Consider the following 18446-nt stretch of genomic DNA (forward strand, 5'->3'; position numbering starts at 1 on the left):
CTGATTTTCATTAACAGCGGTACTCTGTCGTTATTTGAACAGTCTTTTGCTCACTAAGGAAATGCCTTAGTGAGCAAATCATCTCTCATTTCGACAGGTTATAAGAGAAATGTACACCAAAGAATTCTGCTGCAGACATTTAGTGTTCTCCTTTATTATATGTTTTTTTAGACATTCAAAATTAAAATTAAAAAACTTAAAAATGTTTTGCTAAAAGTAGGAATTGACTTTAATTTTTTTCATGATATTACTAGTGTGGTGATGATGATGTCATTCGTGACGTAATCTTTTTAATTTAATTTTTTTAAATAATCGTTACTTGTTATTTTAGTTGGAAATGGAGAAAGCTTTAATCAAAGGTGAATACGACTCTGAGATAGCAATATTAAATATAGAACAGAAGAAGAAAGCGGAATTAACAGAGAACGCAAAGAAGATAGAAGAAGAGATTAAAGAATTGAAAGAGAAACAAGAAATACGACAGAATGAAATAAGAGAAAGAGTAGAAATTGCAACTAAGAAAGTTGAAAGGTTGGAGTTTAGTTATTTACTTTGAATTTTCTCCAAAAAAAAGTATATCATAGACAAATTGCACATTTTTAATAATTTCAGAATTGTTCCTTCAACACCTAAAATATATGTTCTTACATAAAATTAAATGTCTTTGTATTATTGTTTCACAGAATAGAAAAAGATTTAAAAGAGAATGCAGCTACATTAGAAGAATTACAAAATGCCCAAGACATTTTGGATAACGAGACGAAAATATTTGAAGATTTGGAATTTCAACATTTAGAAGAGGAATCAGAATTGTAAGTTGGCTTATTTTATGTATCTTTGTGAATCTTTGAAAATTTTGAGTAACCTTTCATTTGTACTTCAATTTTAGATTAGCAAATAGAGAAGATTTACAAAATGAAATCATCATTTTAACAAAGAAAATAGACGCTCAAAAAAGTAGAATACTAACTCTAAAGACTGAAGCCAACAATAATTTAACTTCAGCTTTAGACGAAACTAAAGTATTACAGGCTAGGTATGTAGAATTACTAAATCAAGTGGAGGAACTAACGGGCAAAGTACAAAATATAGAGACAGAATTAAAACCAATAGTAAATAAACTAAACGATATAGAAAGAACTCAATCACCAGACAGTGCATTTTATACTGACCAAACTAGAGCTAAATCAGGAGAATTTGGTTATTCGCCTCAAACTTCTGACAGCGATGATATAGACATTAAGATAACAAGCTTCGAAGATCATACGAAAAAAATAAAAGATAAATTCAATTCAATAGATCAGATGTCACAATCTATGATTGTTGATATTGAAAGACGAGATGTAACAGAAGTTAACGAAATTCGCTTAAGCGAAAGTCCATCTAAGTCTTCTACTTCTTCTAAAGAGAAGAAAGGATTTTGGGAGAGGAATTTCGATTCTTTAAAGCGGAAAAGCAAAGATAAGAAAAAACCAGAAAAGAACGATCTCATGTCGCAGAGTTTTAACGAAAATATTTTCTATAATAGTGAAAATATAGAAATAGATTTAGACAAATTTAATAGTTTGAGACATTCGAAAAAGAATAAAAAAGATAATGGACCATTAAAAAGTAATTCATCATCAAAAATACCAACATTCGCGGCTCTAGGAAAGATAATGAAAAAAGATTCGTTCAATAAAAAGATACAAAATAAAATAGACGAAGCTAATGAAAATAAAAATCGTTATATTAAAAACGTTAAACCGACAACTGAAAATAAATACAAATCTAAATCATTATCACCAGATAAAGTGACAAATGAGAAAGATAATCTAGATAATAAAAATGAATTAGCAAAATCAATGACAGTAACTTTTGAAAGAACCGATTTCAATGATTCAGTAACTAAAGTTGTACATAGAAAAAGTTGTGGTGATGAACCGAATAGGAGTTTGGAATTCAATAAGATGACAGAATCTGGTAAGATTCCGTCACAAGATGACATAGATAGGATATCAAAGGTGACAATGGATGCTCCTATATTATCAAGTGACACAGATATGAATTCCTTGGGGAAGAGAACTTTGGACAGTCTAATGGAAATAGAAAGGAAACGAATTGAGATGTTGGAAGAACAAGGTAGGTTTATTTCTAGTTAGATTATACTAATTATAGTACTTTAGTAGTTAGACGTTAATTTAGAATGTAGGTTAAATTACTAGATGTTCTGGTTACAAGTCCTTATAATGTCTAATCGTAGGTTTCTGAGATAAAAACCTCGTGATCCGTATATTTGAAATGGAGTTTTTGGTCTCAGAAATCTACGTTTAGATATGAGATATCGGTTTTTACTAGTTTTTTTTTTAATTTCACTTGATCCGATGTTTCTGATTAAATCTTGAAAATTAAATTTTATACATTACCCGTTTACTGATGGATGGATATTAGATTTTGCATGCATGTGTTGAGTGATTATGCATTATGATGATTTGGTGATGATCTGATGATGGAATTGGAAGGTGGTCATAATAACTTCGTAATTAAATTAGACAACCTCATCGACTTTGGGCTTCGTTTGAATCTTCTTGACGAGTAGTTTGACTTTTTTTTAATTTTTATTGTATTTAATTTAAAAAAATAAAAGCTTGTTTCAAAAATACATACAAAATACATTTTTTTAAATACCTCCAACCGTTTCTCAAAATTTATACGAAAAAAAAATGATTTAAAAAAATCCTTAACTAGTTTTAAGAAGGCTCCAATATGAAACAATTTTTTTTATATAAGTAAAATTTTCCAAAAACTAACTTATCCAGGATGCCAAATGATAGAGAACGAAAGAGAGAAGATATCAGAACTAAAGAGAAGAGCTCAGGACGAAACCAAAAAGCTATGGGACCAGAAGAACAGGTCGGGACAGACCAAGTCATTCGACGGTGACGTCGAGAACGATCGTAGCCGTGACGTCACAGATAGACACGTAACTGATGACGTCAGAACTAACAGACACGTCACTGATGACGTCAGAACTGACAGATACGTCACCGATGACGTCAGATATGGAGTGGACGATGCCGGCGTGACAGATGACGCTTTTAATCTAACCAGCTCGACTATATTTGAAGAGAGGTGAGTTTTAATTATTTACTTTAATTTTTTATCTATCTATAGAGTTAATTATATTGTTCTGTCTGTACGTAATATAAAAAAAATGTATTTGCGTTGATCAAAACGAAAAAAGAATTTTCAAAATTTTTGTCTGTTTGAGCGCATCTCCGCGTTTTTGACAGGACTTTTACTAGAAGGCAACTGATGAACGTTTTTTATTTAATTCCACGCTGAAGTAAACAGCTGGTTATACAGTTGAAATTGGATACCTAAGCGAGAACTCAAGGGAATATCGATCCCTTGAGTTTTTCTCGCTTATAGAAGTTTCTTTTTAACCCGAGGTTCTCGCTTATGGAGGTCATCCGCCGAGACCGGACAATCACTCTCGCGTAGAAAGGTTTCTCGCTTATCCAGATTTGACTATAAACTAATGCTTGACCACGATCCCATCTGATGTTAAGTGATGTAAAATAGAAACGCGATAGTTAATTGGAGCTTAATAACTCTACTCTTGAAGGCTCCCACATCGTACTTTGATAAAATAGTGTAGTACTCATATAAATGAAATAATACCAAAAAGGATACCTACTTTATTTGTATTTGTATATAAAATTGTATCTAATATATAAAATTCTCGTGTCACAGTTTTCGTTGCCATACTCCTCCGAAACGGCTTGACCGATTCTCATGAAATTTTGTGAGCATATTCAGTAGGTCTGAAAATCGGCCAACATCTATTTTATATAACCCCCCCCCCATTTTTTTTTTAACTGTGCGCGGACGGATTTGCGGGCGACAGCTAGTCTAATATATAAAATTTCCATGTCACAATGTTAGTTACTGTACTCCTCCGAAACGGCTTTACCGATTTTTATAAAATTTTATATGCATATTCAGTAGGTCTGAGAATCGGCTACTATCTATTTTTCATACCCCTATTAAGTTTTTTTTTAACTGCAAGCGAACGAAGTCACGGGCGACAGCTAGTTTCCTATAAATCACAAAACTTTAACAAATTCTAAAGAAATTAACAGTTTATTTTGTAAGATTCGTTATATCGAATACGCTGGACTATCTCTATTATGACTATGGAGGAAAATACAATTCGATTGACTCCTGCTTGAAAATCAAATTTGCAATTTTTTGTAAGAAAAGTATTGAAACTGTCCCTTCTTTTTGAATACTTAAATGTGCTTATTTAAATATCATACCTACATAAATAAATGAATGTAAACTAAAAAATATAGACGGAATGTATCACCTAATACAATTTGCTATGAATCAAGTCTAATCAGTTAATGATAAGGTATCGCTCAGTTGCGACGCGACATTCGAACAAACCATTCGTGTGGTGCGAAAAAAATTAATTACGAAACGTAAGAATTTAAATTTTAAAATATATTGATGTGTGAAGTTTTAAAAAATAATTTTCAGTGTAAATAAATGTGAATTTGTTTAGTTTAAAATTTATATTATAGGTTGAAGTCTGTTTTTTTATTGTTTAAAAAAATCTATTATTTTACATACACTACTATTTTAATACGTTATTATGTACATAGTTATTACATTTACATATATATGTACATTTTGATGAATCATACAAAGTTCAAAGGAAACAAAAACTATGCTTCCTTAAATTCAAAGAAATGTATACTTTCTCAGTAAAGCAAACGACAATCAAAGGAAAGTAATTACCGGCTATTGTTTCAATTTCATAATTATTACCTTTATTAGAAACTAGCTGTTACTAAAAAAACGTAATAAGTAGCCTATGTGTTCTTGCAGACTATGTTCTACATCTGTGTCAAATTTTATCAAGATCCGTTGAACTGTTCCGGAGATACCTTCAAACAAATATCAATCCATCTAAACATTCGCATTTATTTTATGAGTAAGATTTAAAAACAAGCGCTTGACTTGCAATCTACAGATCCGGGGTTTGAATCCCGCCATTCACGCGTTTCGATTTCCATATGCACATTTATCCGACGTTCTTACAATGAAGGAAAACATCGTGATGTAACCTGCACATATCTGAGAAGAAATTCAATGATATGTGTGACGTCAACCCGCACTTGGTTGTAGTTGACTATGTCCTAGTCACACCTAACTTGGGGTAGGCTCCGAGCTGATGATGATGAATACTTTTTCTCACATAACTTTTTAACATTTATTAGCCTTTTTTAACAATATCATTTTACTTTATCTGAAAATATTTACAAAATTACTAAACTAAAAATTTATGATAATGGCTGTGAATGGTATTACCTTTGTTTATTTAATTTCGGCTTTGGATTGAAACGAAGGATATTTGTCTCTGTTTTTTTTTTTTAAATAAGTGAGAAGTCAATATATTGTGATAGATTCTTATTATGTGAAATACGATAACATCTTGGTATTAATAAAGTCAACTAAACAATAAAACAATTGTTATGATGTAATCTGTAATACCGTAAAAACCTTGCAATCAATGTCAGTGCCAATTTCTGTCCAAACACTCATTTGGTTAACTTGAAATTGGTATACAGTATGTTTTTTAAACTTGACCAAATTTTTTTGTCTACGTGAGATAAAAACTTAATTATCTAATATATAAAATTCTCGTGTCACTCCTCCGTACTCCTCCGAAACGTCTTGACCGATTCTCATGAAATTTTGTGAGCATATTCAGTAGGTCTGAGAATCGGCCAACATCTATTTTTCATTTTTTTTTTTAACTGCGCGCGGACGGAGTCGCGGGCGACCGCTAGTATTTTTATATATACTTGAATATCATATTCAAATTAATATATCTTATTAATATTATAAATGCGAATGTTTGGATGGATGTTTCTTTGAAGATATCTACAGAACGCCTTAACGTATCTTGATGATTTTTTTTTAATACCACGCGGACAGTTCCGCGGGCGACAGCTAGTATATACATATAACTAACATACTAATATCCATTCTGTTTGGTCTATAAATCAAACGACCTTGAACGACCTCCCCCATATCATTAAAGTATCCAGGCCAAAGGAAATCATATCTGCACACAAATGAAAACAAACGTAATAAATTCAAGCGAATGTACATCGTATTTATAAGGTACTAAGCATTATAATCGTTAATACATACGTTGACATCGTTCCATTGACCGAATACGGTTTACAACGAAAGCCATCAACGAATATGAATCTATTATAACGCGTTCGTTCTGCTTTGTCTTATGGAAGTATAAAGCATGTTCCATTTTTCATCAGTTAAGTTTCAAAATAACAAGAGTACTTACAAATTTCTATCCTGCGTATAAATTAAATCAAAGTATCGTCAACTCTTTAAAGATTTATTAGACTTGATAAACCGTCTGCTAAATTTCATATACAACTAGCTTTTACCCGCGACTCCGTCCGCGCGGAATAAAAAATAGAAAACGGGGTAAAAATTATCCTATGTCCGTTTCCTAGTTCTAAGCTACCTCCCCAACAATTTTCAGCTAAATCAGTTCGACTGATCTTGAGTTATAAATAGTGTAACTGACACGACTTTCTTTTATATATATAGATTTCGGAATCCTTGACTTTATTTCCCGCTATTGTACGCCTGCCTGGTCTTTTGTGGATTTTAAGGGGTCCATCTTGACCACTGTGTTAAACTTACATATTTTAAATACTATTATCCTTTTCAAATATATGATCAGATAAACATATTTCTGTATACAACGTTTGTAGCATTTTCGGTTTGTTTGCCTTGTAATAAGAATGAAATAATAAAGGTCACTTTTTATAACAATACCTTGACTCTTTTTTTTTTTCAAAAAAACAAACCAGTCTATCATCATAAAGTCGGTAAAATTAATTAAAAACATTTCAAAACATCGATAAATGTCAGATGGTGATTATAAAAACTTGTTAATAAAAAAAAAAAATCGTGTAAATGTAATTCAAATGTACTAATAATGTCTAACACTAAAGAGAAAAAATCTCGCTTCCTGTGCTGGTAAGTTTTTTTTTAAAGTTTAAATGTAAACTAATAATATAAATGCAAAAATTTGGATGGATGGATGTTTGTTAGCAGATTATTATATAACAAAATGATAAACAAATGATTTGCCACCGGTTCCCAAAGACATCAGCAATTGCAGATGAAAGGATATTTCTATTCTCTATGAGTCCCTTTCCATCTTTTCCTTATAAGTAAAGAGTGGGAAGGGAATTAGGACTAAAATTAGGCCTCTTGCACACACACTCATCAGACGAAACGAGGAATGACTTCTCACGACATTTGACGCCTGTCTTCTGTTTGGTCGTGGTATTTCGGCGGTCGAAAAGATCGAAGAATCGAAAATATATTATCACGGGCTTTACCATTGTTGAGATAAACTACAAAACGGCTAAACGGATCTGGTTTTGTATTTGTAAGTAGCGGTTGACCGCGACTTTGTGCTGAAAATAAAAATGCCTGAGTTACTCTCACATACATAAGCTACCTTCCAGGAAAAGTCCCGTCAAAATCGGTCCAGCCGTTTCGGAGATCACGCGGAACAAACTTTGCGGACAGACACACAGACTAATTTTTATTAATTGTATATACATTTATGAAATATGTATTTTAGAAAGTTTTTTTTATTGTTTCAGTTCCGGATTCCTGTCGTCGTCTATTGAAGAGGTAAGTTTTAATTTCTTTTTTTTTAATATTTTTTTGTCAAAATGATTAAGATGAACAGACAGATTTTGTTTACAGAGCTATTTATTAATCTATGGTTATTTTGTAATAACTAAAAATGTTCATAGAAAGATTTTTAACTAAGGAAAAATAATTTCAAACATTAAGTTGCTCTTTGAAATAATTATGACAGAGACTTCAGATGTTTTCAATCTTTACTTGGGAAGTGGAAAAGACGCATTGAGTTATTTATGAACATATCTATAGGGCTGTCAGTAATTTTTGTAAAAGAAATGTTTTTTTTTTCGATGTGTTTCGATTTTTCTATTAAATCAGTAGTTCACAGGGTTTAGTATAAATCTTACTAATATTATAAATGCGAATATTTGGATGGATGTTTGTTACAAAGTACCTCCAGAACGGCTCAACGGATCTCGATGAAATTTCACATAGATTTATAATATAGGCTGCAAGAACACATAGGCTACTAATTAAGTTTTTTTTTATTAATTCCGCGCGAACGAATTCGCAGGCGACAGCTAGTTAGACATGATTTAAAATGTTTTTCAAATCAATTGCTTGTATATTTATCTGGATATGGATCTTTTCAGATTAAATCTATGTCAATCGTTTTAAATAAAGCTTCTAGGTAATTTCAATTTAGAATAATCAAATTAACTTCACTTTAATATTATCGTAAGAAAAATTATCTTAATTATATTCGAAATCACATACAAAATAGTCTTCTCAAGTATGAATATAGTTATTTAATACTCCTTTTTAAGGTATTTTCGTGAATTTACGTGAAATTTGACACTGCTAATGTGGAGAAATGCACGAAGTAAATTTTAGCAAAAAAAAAAAAATTTTTTTTTGGTCGTAAATTATGGTCGAATTTCAACCGATGGACGCCCATTAATTTGGTATAAAATCTTTTGTGTCAACCCTACAGTTTGGTTATTTAAAGAAAAAAGCACATCCGCTTGTTTGAGGAACCAATTTATCCTTACCAAATGTGGAAGTTGTTTTAGACAGTGTGAAATGAAAAATATCATTTTTAAATATTGTTTCCTACCTTGTAGGTTATCCTTTCATATGTTATCTGGTTTTAACAAATTGCCTCTTTACAGAAAAAAAAGTAAAAAAAAAACGTTGTTCTATAACTTTAAAAACAGTGGAACTTGGATTCACGCTTGTTTGACGGTAATTTTTTACTAATTTTAAATAGTTCCCCAAATATTCATAATCAGCTTACTATACATCCCCACCGAGGGGCTCGGAGCCTACCCTAAGTTAGGGGTGAATAGGACATAGTCAACCACGCTGGCCCAGTGCGGGTTGACTTCACACATATCTTTGAATTTCTTCTCAGATATGTGCAGCATCACGATGTTTTCCTTCACCGTAAGAACGTGGGATAAATGTACATATGTAAATCTAAACTCGAAAAACACATTGGTAGATGACGGGATTCGAACTCAGGATCTGCAGATTGCGAGTCAAGTGCTTAACCCCTAAGCCACCGACGCTCTTCTCTTCTCAAATATTATTAAACATAAATTAAGTTGTGTAATAAAGTGTATAGTGTGGGTTTTTACTGTTTTAACCCGTAAATAATATTGTAACCTCTTCTTTTTAAAAAAGTACGCGTAAAAGTGCGCGTAGTAAAATTGTATGGATATTTTATAAACCAACTAGCTTTTACCCGCGACTCCGTCCGCGCGGTATAAAAAAAATGCACACAAGATAAAAAAAGTTCCTATGTTCCCCATCAATTTTCAACTAAATCAGTTCGACCGATCTTGAGTTATAAATAATGTAACTAACACGACTTTCTTTTATATATATACTAGCTTTTACCCGCGACGCCGTCCGCGCGGAATAAAAAATAGAAAACGGGGTAAAAACTATCCTATGTCTGTTTCCTGGTTCTAAGCTACCTGCCCACCAATTTTCAGTCAAATCTATTGAGCCGTTCTTGAGTTATAAATAGTGTAACTAACACGACTTTCTTTTATATATATATAGATAGATAGATATAGATAAGATTATTACTGTCTTAAGAATACACCACCCTTTAGTTTGATGTTAAAAGTCTCATCTTACGTGTGGCATCTTTTAATAGTACGATTTATGTCACTCTTCCTGTGGTATAGCTTTAAACTGACAAAACTCGTCGTCGTCAGATGTCGCCACAAACGTTCATTTATATTTCAAAAGTCTAAAAATATAACGGGATATTTAAAAAGTTATTTTACTTCTTACTATGAAAATAAAATCTGTAGGAACTTTTGTAAATGTTAGATCACTAAAATATCCCTTGCTAATATGCTGCAAACACTGATTACAGACAAAACAACGGTTAATTCTCTAACCAAGAAGGATAGACAGAGTATATATAATCCAGTCGATAAATGTATTCATACTGTGGCTTTCCATTTTTAGAATTTTCTATTAAATTATTTATTTATGAAAATAAGCCAACAGTAAAAATATAAAATAGTGTAATCTTAGTTATTTCATCTAGTATAATTTATTTAATTAATTAAAAATGGCTACCTTACAACGTAAGGACAAGAAAATCGGACTTAAATATAAAATTCAGAGATTACTAACTAAAAACAAATTCATAGTTAAACGTTTTACCGTGGGTTACTGAGACCGAAATCTCCATTTAAAACTTGTTATCTCAGTTTGGTCAACGATAATGACAAGGATGACGATATGTTTACAGAGATTTTGTTCTCAGAAACCAACGGTTAGTTTTACATATTTGTACGTTAACGTAACTCTGTACTCAGATATTAGATAAAGCTATGGTTTAATGAACAATGTTATCAGCCTGTTATCTTATTGATTCGTTGTATGTAACTAAATGCTGTTTAGCTTTTGATAGCAACGTTTTACTGTGAAATACTATATCCATAGTTGGAGGAAATTTATAAGTGAAAAAATACTCATAACAACAATAAACTCTACCAATTCAAGTATCAATCGGTATTTGGCATTACTATATTATTTACCTTTATATGTTTTTATGGCAAGTAAAGTAATTTAAAATTGGTTACGGGATCGTCCATTAACCACTTGATACTAGAATTGGACCCCACTGAAAATCACGAAACATCACGAAGAAGAGGGGGGGGGGGTATAAAACAAGGTATCGCATGTATTTATTTTCTGACTGATGACTTAAATTTAATGAAAAAATCAAAAATATTAATAATATGTTAAAGCGTCGGAGGCTCAGGGGTTAAACACTTGACCTGTAATATTCAGGTACTTAGTTCTAGTCCCAGCATGTAGCAATGACTTTTTCAATTTACATATATACATTAATTCGACGTTCTTACGGTGAGGCCTAGTCACTCATAATTTAGGGTTGGCTCCGAGCTCCTCAGTGGAGACGTATAGTAAGCTGATGATGATGTTTGAACGTTTCAACCTTTTACGGTTAGGAAGATATATCCTTACACCAATCTGTAGTTTCAATGAACTGAAGTGTGTTGTATTTTAAGACGGTTCCTTGTTTACATTGGAATTCTAAGAAAACACCATCACAATGACGTCAGTAAAGATCCTTCAGTTGCTGGGAATAAATAATGCTGTGAAAACATCAACGTCCGAACTTTCTTAACATTCAAATTATATTTTACATCAATGTAAACAACTAAATAACATTCTGACAAACATATTTTATCTATATACATATTTATTACAGTTGGTTTCCACTGCTAAAAACACTCGTTGTCATCCTTATTAATTCCTTTTCTAAGCAGTGTAAATCCACCTTTTTTAACATATGCTTATGTTAAAATACTTTATTTACTTTACTTCGGTAAAATTACTTTTATACCTTCTTGTTTGATTTAAGACTATAATTTGGGGACGTTTAAAAAATTTAAATTAAAATTGAGTCGTACTTAAATTTTAAATGGTCGTATAATATGCTACGCCGTAGCATTATCGTAGAGGTGTTAAAAATAACTCTGTGAAATGACTCACTTTGATTGTATTTGGAGTTGTTAAATAAATTTCTACGGAAATCCTCGTCGTTTTAAGTCAGTTGACGCGAAAGACGTTGGAAAACGGACGTGTACGTTGTTTATTGAAATAATCGGTTTCGTTTCGTTATCCTTAACTGTTTTTAGTTGTTGGTTTAAACGTGTTTTTTTTCGGTTATTAGTAAAAAAAATATTTGTGTTTGGTATGCCAATTTTCTAGTGATTTTTTTTTAATAAATTCTTTTTAATTGTTTTTTTAATTTAAGAAAACATTTGAGTAAATAATTAACAACAAGCTAAACATAATTTTATTTATTAATAATTGAACTTTATATTTATTGCCTTACAATATTTTACTTTCTTTTTTTAATTTTTATTCGTTGCTTTATTTTATTTTGAACATATTTAACAATTGTTGTCTTTTTTTTAATTATTGATAATATGTTATTATACGAGTGTTTCTGCAATGGAAACGTACTACAAAGGAAGTCGCATTAAGTCCTAATTATATTGAAACGTATCATTGATCATACCAAAACTATTTGGCTTTGTACCAAAACAATCAAAATATATTAGTGAATAAACTAGATATATATTCCTATTGTTTGTAATAAATACAGGCCACGTGTTTCTCTTTTAATTCCACCGTTGAAAATCTTTTTGAAAAAAGTCTTGTATACAATTTTAATCTTTGACCCATATTTATAGTAAAGACCTTGCATGAATTTTTCGTTTTCCGTGAATTATTCAATAACTCGAAAATCTTTGTGAATTCACGTAACGACTAGAAGTAGACGAATTTTAGTTTTTTTTTTTTAAATGAAAACCTTAAAAAGTAATAACTTGATTAATGGTTATTTAAACATTTCCTTTGTAATAAGAACTCATACTTAATCAATGCTAAGGGTCTCCGTTAATAGCCAATTAAAGACTGTGAGTGATAAAAAACTAATCAGCATCACATAATCCAGATGTTACAAAATTCAAACTAAATAAAACTCATGAACGCTTATTAAAAAAAAGCGCGACGTTTAAAGATGGCGGATAAAAAAGCGCGCGCTGTCTATCTAGTGACGTTCGTGTTTACAACTCGCGTCCGTTCATTCGATAAATAACTGAGGAATGCGGCAAGCCCATTGTTTGAAGACTCGAAAATAAACGCTTGTTTTTTTTTATATTGCATCTCTTGAAAAAGGTAAATGTGCCAGTACCTCGTTGACCTCATATAAATTACGAATAAACTTCCTTAATTCGTTGTTTTTTACACAGGAATAGGATAATCTATAATATTAATTTCTCGAACAACTTCCATTGAATTTTTATGTCGGTATATTTCAACCAGTAACAAGAAAAACAAGTGACAAATAAAAACACAAGAAGATAAGACCATGTTAAAACGTCTTTTATTGATGATATTTGAAAGAAATAAAACAAGGAAAAAAACGTAATGTAGTAACCACAGACATGTCAAAAGTTGAACATTCAAATTATGTAGAAAAGTATAAAAAAATAAATTTAAATAATATGACAATAACCTCACAATGTATCTCTCAATAAGCTTACGTAAAATAAACATTTTTGTGGTGTTTTAAAGATAGAGTTGGCATTTAGCAGATTGTATTCTCAGCCACAAACAACCTTGACATTGGCTCACAAAGTGCGACATAACATTTACAACAGATATGCGACCGATAAAGATCTTAATGTTTTGGCTGTGCCAAAAACTAGCGTATCTTCCCTGCTTCGCTTGGGTGGACGTAATTTTTACCCGACCACAAAGATGATTATGATTTTCACGCTTTAAGATTTTTTATATATGTGGGCTTGTATATATATTACCTTTGTTATCGTCTAGAAGTCTAGCGCCTAAAGGATTGAACTAACTTTGACTAGTGGGCGTAGGAAGTAAAATTTACTAAATTTTTGCAAAAACAAGTTCAAATTTCACTCGTCACAATCTACGACCTGTAGTTCACAACATCTGTGAAGCAGATCAGAAAACCGACTCGCAGATCAGTTGAATTTGTACCTGCATAGAGTTATGTTAGCTGCGAACTGCTAATCACCTGGCTGCCAATTTAATTGTTGAACCGCAGCTCAGCGGTTCAAGTTCATGTGAACTGAACTTTTGAACCGGTTTGAACCAGCGATAAAGCTACTCGCGAATCAACCGAGTATAAACATTACACTCATGTGCCAGTCGCTCTGAAGATTTAAAAGTTGAATAGCTATAATGATAAAGCTTTTTCAACGCCAAATGTTTCCTGTTTAAACTTAGTAAAGATTAGTATATTTGTATATAATAATACTCTTAGTTTACACATATGTCAATCTAAAGCAATCGCATAAAAAATTGCATCCGTATAATAAATCCGCATATTTTGGAAATCTACCAGATGTAACACTTTATTAGTATACTAGCTGTGCCCGCGACTTCGTCCGCGTGAAATTCTGTCTTCGGATAGAATTTTTTAAGGCTTATTATTTTACTTAACCGACGTGCTATGATTTGATGTATGGATGTAGAAGAACATAGAGAGAGGTGTGCCAGGACCGCACCAAATGTCTAAAATATTCCCAAACAAAATTTCATTCCCTATTTTTATTTAGCACCCTTGGAGGTAAAATTTTTACATAAAATTAATTTCATAATTATTTATATCAAATTAGCAGCCTTAAAAATAAGAATCAAACTTCTAACTGTAAAAATGACGATAATTCCATACAAACTTTTATCCCCACTTTCAACCCCTTACAACCCCTTTTTCGCGTTAAAATATGTCCTTTCTCAGGCTCTAGACTATCTGTGTACCAAATTTCATTTAAATCGGTTCAGTAGTTTTGGCGTGAAAGCGAGACAGACAGACAGACAGAGTAACTTTCGCATTTATAATATTAAGGATAAATAAATAATAAATAATATAATAATAATAAAGTAAGGATTATTTTTCAATGTGAGATGTTCCAAACGGAATTTATAAATGTGTATACATTTAAATATACATCTGACTACAAGAAAATTTTAGAATAATATTAAATGGAAATAATAGTAGAAATATTTTAAAAATACAAAAAAATACCATTTGTTTTCTTGTGGATGTCTTAAATTTTAAATCTCTTAGTTACTAAGTTACTAAGACCCTAAGTTATATTCAAGTAAATTCAATTAAGTTACTCTTTAACCGATTTAAGCAAGTTTATTCCTAAAATCGTATTTGTTTTTACTACCCTGTGGCATTATGCCAAAAACTCTTGCCGAATGTTCTGTTGCCCTTAACTCATAAAATAAACCTTTTTTATGATCAGATGAAAGATTTTATTAAAACAGCTGTTTCAGTAAACAATAACTCATCAAATAAAAACAAAAAATTCTTTTCTTCTTCACTAGCAGTTAATCATGACTTTGTCCGCGTGAAATTAAAAAAAAACACTAGCCTAACTAACACGACACATAGACTCAGAAGTCTTTTTGGCATACCTTTCATAATTTTTTTTTATACAAAATTTTAAGAAAGTACATGTGGAATTAGCATTAAAAAGTGCATATATAAATGTGATTGGACAGTATGTCTGTGTGGCTTATGCTTATAAAAAGTTCTCGCTGGGGTCTTACCTGTCCGAGCAAACCCGTGTTCGTAAGTATTAACTATATCATCATCCTGAACTTCCCCCGAGTAGTGTCGGCACAGTATGTAATATGGATAGTAATTTTCAAATATCTCACATTATACGACCAAGCAGTCACCTAAAATTCGCCGAAACAGCGAAGTGACTGCTCATAAGCAATTGCAAATGCGTTAACAACATTTTATCGACGAAAGAGAGGACGTACAAAAGGAGAGGATTTCCCCTTTCCATGTGGGGGACACATAGAAAGGGGAAATCCTCTATCAAATCGTCAATAGATGGGAAGGGAAAGAGGATAAAAATTAGTCCTCTCCCGCATGCACACTCATCAGACTGTATTCGGAAATACTTCCACTTGACGCCTGGCTTTTGTGTCGTGGTATTGCAAAGGGCGAGCCGACACATTCGTGTAATAAATGTCCTTAGTGTCTACCATTGTTAAACATCCACTTCATAGGTATCTTCTAGGGTGAGTGGATCTTTTGTGCTGCTAATGCTGCAAACTCTACCACTTTTCAATTCTATTTCTGTAATAAAATTATTCAAAATTGATTCAATCATCATCAGCTCATTATACGTCCCCACTGAGGGTCTCGGAGACTACCCTAAGTTGTAACTAGGCCATAGTCAACCACGCTGGTCCAGTCAGGATTGACTTCACAAATATCTTCGAATTTCTTCGCACATATTGCAAGTTACACCATAAATGTATAATATTTAAATAGCAAAAACACTTTGTAGGTACTATGTTGGGATTCGAACCCAGGACTTGCAGATTCCAAGTGCTTAACCTCTGAGCCACTCATACTCCCAAAATGGACTCCATGATTCAGTCATATTATTACAGACAAAATTATTTTTATTGATCTATATTTGTAATATCTTAAAATAGTGTACAAGTAAGTCTGTTGTTGTGACCCATGTAAATATGTTTTACGTCATGTGGATCATATGAAATGTTTCATCTCGCAAAGAATCAGCATCCGGGATAAAGAAACAAAACAACCACAGAACAGTAACAAAAGACTACGTCATTGTGCACCACAAGTTAATCTTTTGCTTTCGTTTTATGATTGGAGATTTTTTTTTAGTTTTTTTTAGTATATATTTGTAATAGCTACCTATAGTCTTTAGCCATCTGTAACAACCTCACCAAGAACGTGAAATACATGGAGATAGGCAAAAAGATTTATAATCTTTACCACTAAATCTGAAAAGGTTACATCCATTCCTTTATTTATAAAAATTGATATAGGTAAGGGTAAAATAGACGTCTTTTTTACAGGCACTGTAAAGATTTTATTGACTGTATTATCGATTGTGGGAGGAAGTTTATGTTTTATATAACAAACAATTGAATATTTACAAGATACTAGCAGAAAACCTACAACTTTGTCTGTACGGGAAAAAAATCTAGTAATAAATATGGCCTATCACCCGTGGATGTACCTTCTGAACACTGAAAAAATTTTTCAAATCTGTCCAGTTGTTGCGAAGCCAAACCAATACAATCAAACAAATCCTCGAACCTCTTTTTAATATTATCATAGAAAAATGAGATCGTTAACCACAGATGCTTCAAACATGTGAATGGCAATTAAACGTTATTTTTGTATACAACTGCTAAAATAACCGTTATTTTCTTAACGACCTGCCATGATCGAAATAGAAACGCGTAAAAGATTTAAATCTGTTCGTTTATTTGCTGTAATTGAGGTAATGGAGTTCTTTGGGACGAATTTAACGCGTTTTATTCGCGACTATAAACTTAAGCTAGTGTTTTGTTTTGCTTGAAATTGATATATACCGGATTTCAATCGAAATACCTTACCATAGACAAAGTAAAATTTACGCTAGTATTCATAAATTTCAAAATGTTTTTAATTAAACACTTAACTTTTTCTCAAAATCTTCACACACATACTAAAAAATCCGAATGGCCGCTGTGTTTAAAATTTGTCGTGTCCCTGTTTTTTCTCTTTGGCGATTTAAAAATTAAACATCGCCAGTTTTATTTGATCACAATTTTATTTCATCTGTCAAAATGTTTTTTTTTTACGTCTGAAACAAAAAGTGTTGATTGAGACATAGGTACCATACGATGATATTTGTTCAACAAATCTAAAGTTTTACTTTTACATTTTAACGTTTGGCATGCGGGCATACTTTGCCGCCGAATTACGCGTGCAGCAGGCGGTTTTGTCACAACGGCTAACTTTATCAATTTTGCAAGCAATAACAAAAAACACCTAGCTTCAAATTGGCTCTGGAGCTACGATTGAAGACGAAATAACTCAGTGAAAGACTGAATATCAGTACTTGTGGAAAGAAAAAATGCAAAACCTAGCAACGTATTCGTTAACCTATTTCGTAGATTTGTGGTGGTTAGCGGGTATCCAACATAAATCTACTAAATACGTATTTTTACGTGACCCGCGCTCTAGTCACGGACGCAGGCAACGTATTTTTACGTTTTTTTTACAAAACGTAAAAATACGTTGCCTGCATGGCAAGTGTTAAAAGGGCTGTTCAGAAAATATTTCATGTGAACGTAAAAAGTGAAAAGTAATTCTATTTTTGAAATGTAGTAAAAAAGGGTGTTCAAAGAAAATTTGCAGAAAATTGCTTTTACGACTAGACGGCTTATGCCAAAATAAAAAGCTTTGCACATTTGACACATCGTAATGGAAGATATTATTTCTAATGTGTTAAATACAGATTAATTTAGTGAACGATTAAAGTAGATATTGTTTTCTTGTAAACGAAATTAAAAATTCTTGAATAATTGACTACGCTATTTCAATTTCTCTATTTATTATGAGTAATTGTTATCAACAGAGGAGCCAACGCACTGAAAGAGGATATTTCTCCTTTTTATGCGTCATATCTTCTGCTGGAGCTATCTATCCCATCCCTTCCTTTTAAGAAAGGTGGAAGGGCAAGAGGACTAAAATTTGGCCTCCGGCACGCACAGTTATCAAACTGTATGCGGAATTACTTCCACTTTACGCCTGTCTTCTGTGTCTTCGTGGTATAATACCAGTCGAGTATAGATAGATAGATAGAAGATATCTTAGGATC

The 18446-nt window shown here is 32.0% G+C and overlaps 1 protein-coding gene across 1 annotated transcript in view; it reads left to right on the forward strand.

The window, feature by feature from the left end:
* LOC106712195 (pleckstrin homology-like domain family B member 1) overlaps nucleotides 1-18446 on the forward strand; it is a 76040-nt gene that overhangs the window by 54329 nt on the left and 3265 nt on the right. The window contains exons 10-14 of the mRNA XM_045684811.1: nucleotides 332-531; nucleotides 684-812; nucleotides 890-2121; nucleotides 2799-3111; nucleotides 7707-7737. Of these exons, the coding sequence (XP_045540767.1) occupies nucleotides 332-531; nucleotides 684-812; nucleotides 890-2121; nucleotides 2799-3111; nucleotides 7707-7737 (1905 nt within the window). The remainder of the gene's footprint in view (nucleotides 1-331; nucleotides 532-683; nucleotides 813-889; nucleotides 2122-2798; nucleotides 3112-7706; nucleotides 7738-18446) is intronic.

The sequence above is a fragment of the Papilio machaon genome, chromosome 27, assembly GCF_912999745.1.
Source record: "Papilio machaon chromosome 27, ilPapMach1.1, whole genome shotgun sequence".
Taxonomy (NCBI): domain Eukaryota; kingdom Metazoa; phylum Arthropoda; class Insecta; order Lepidoptera; family Papilionidae; genus Papilio; species Papilio machaon.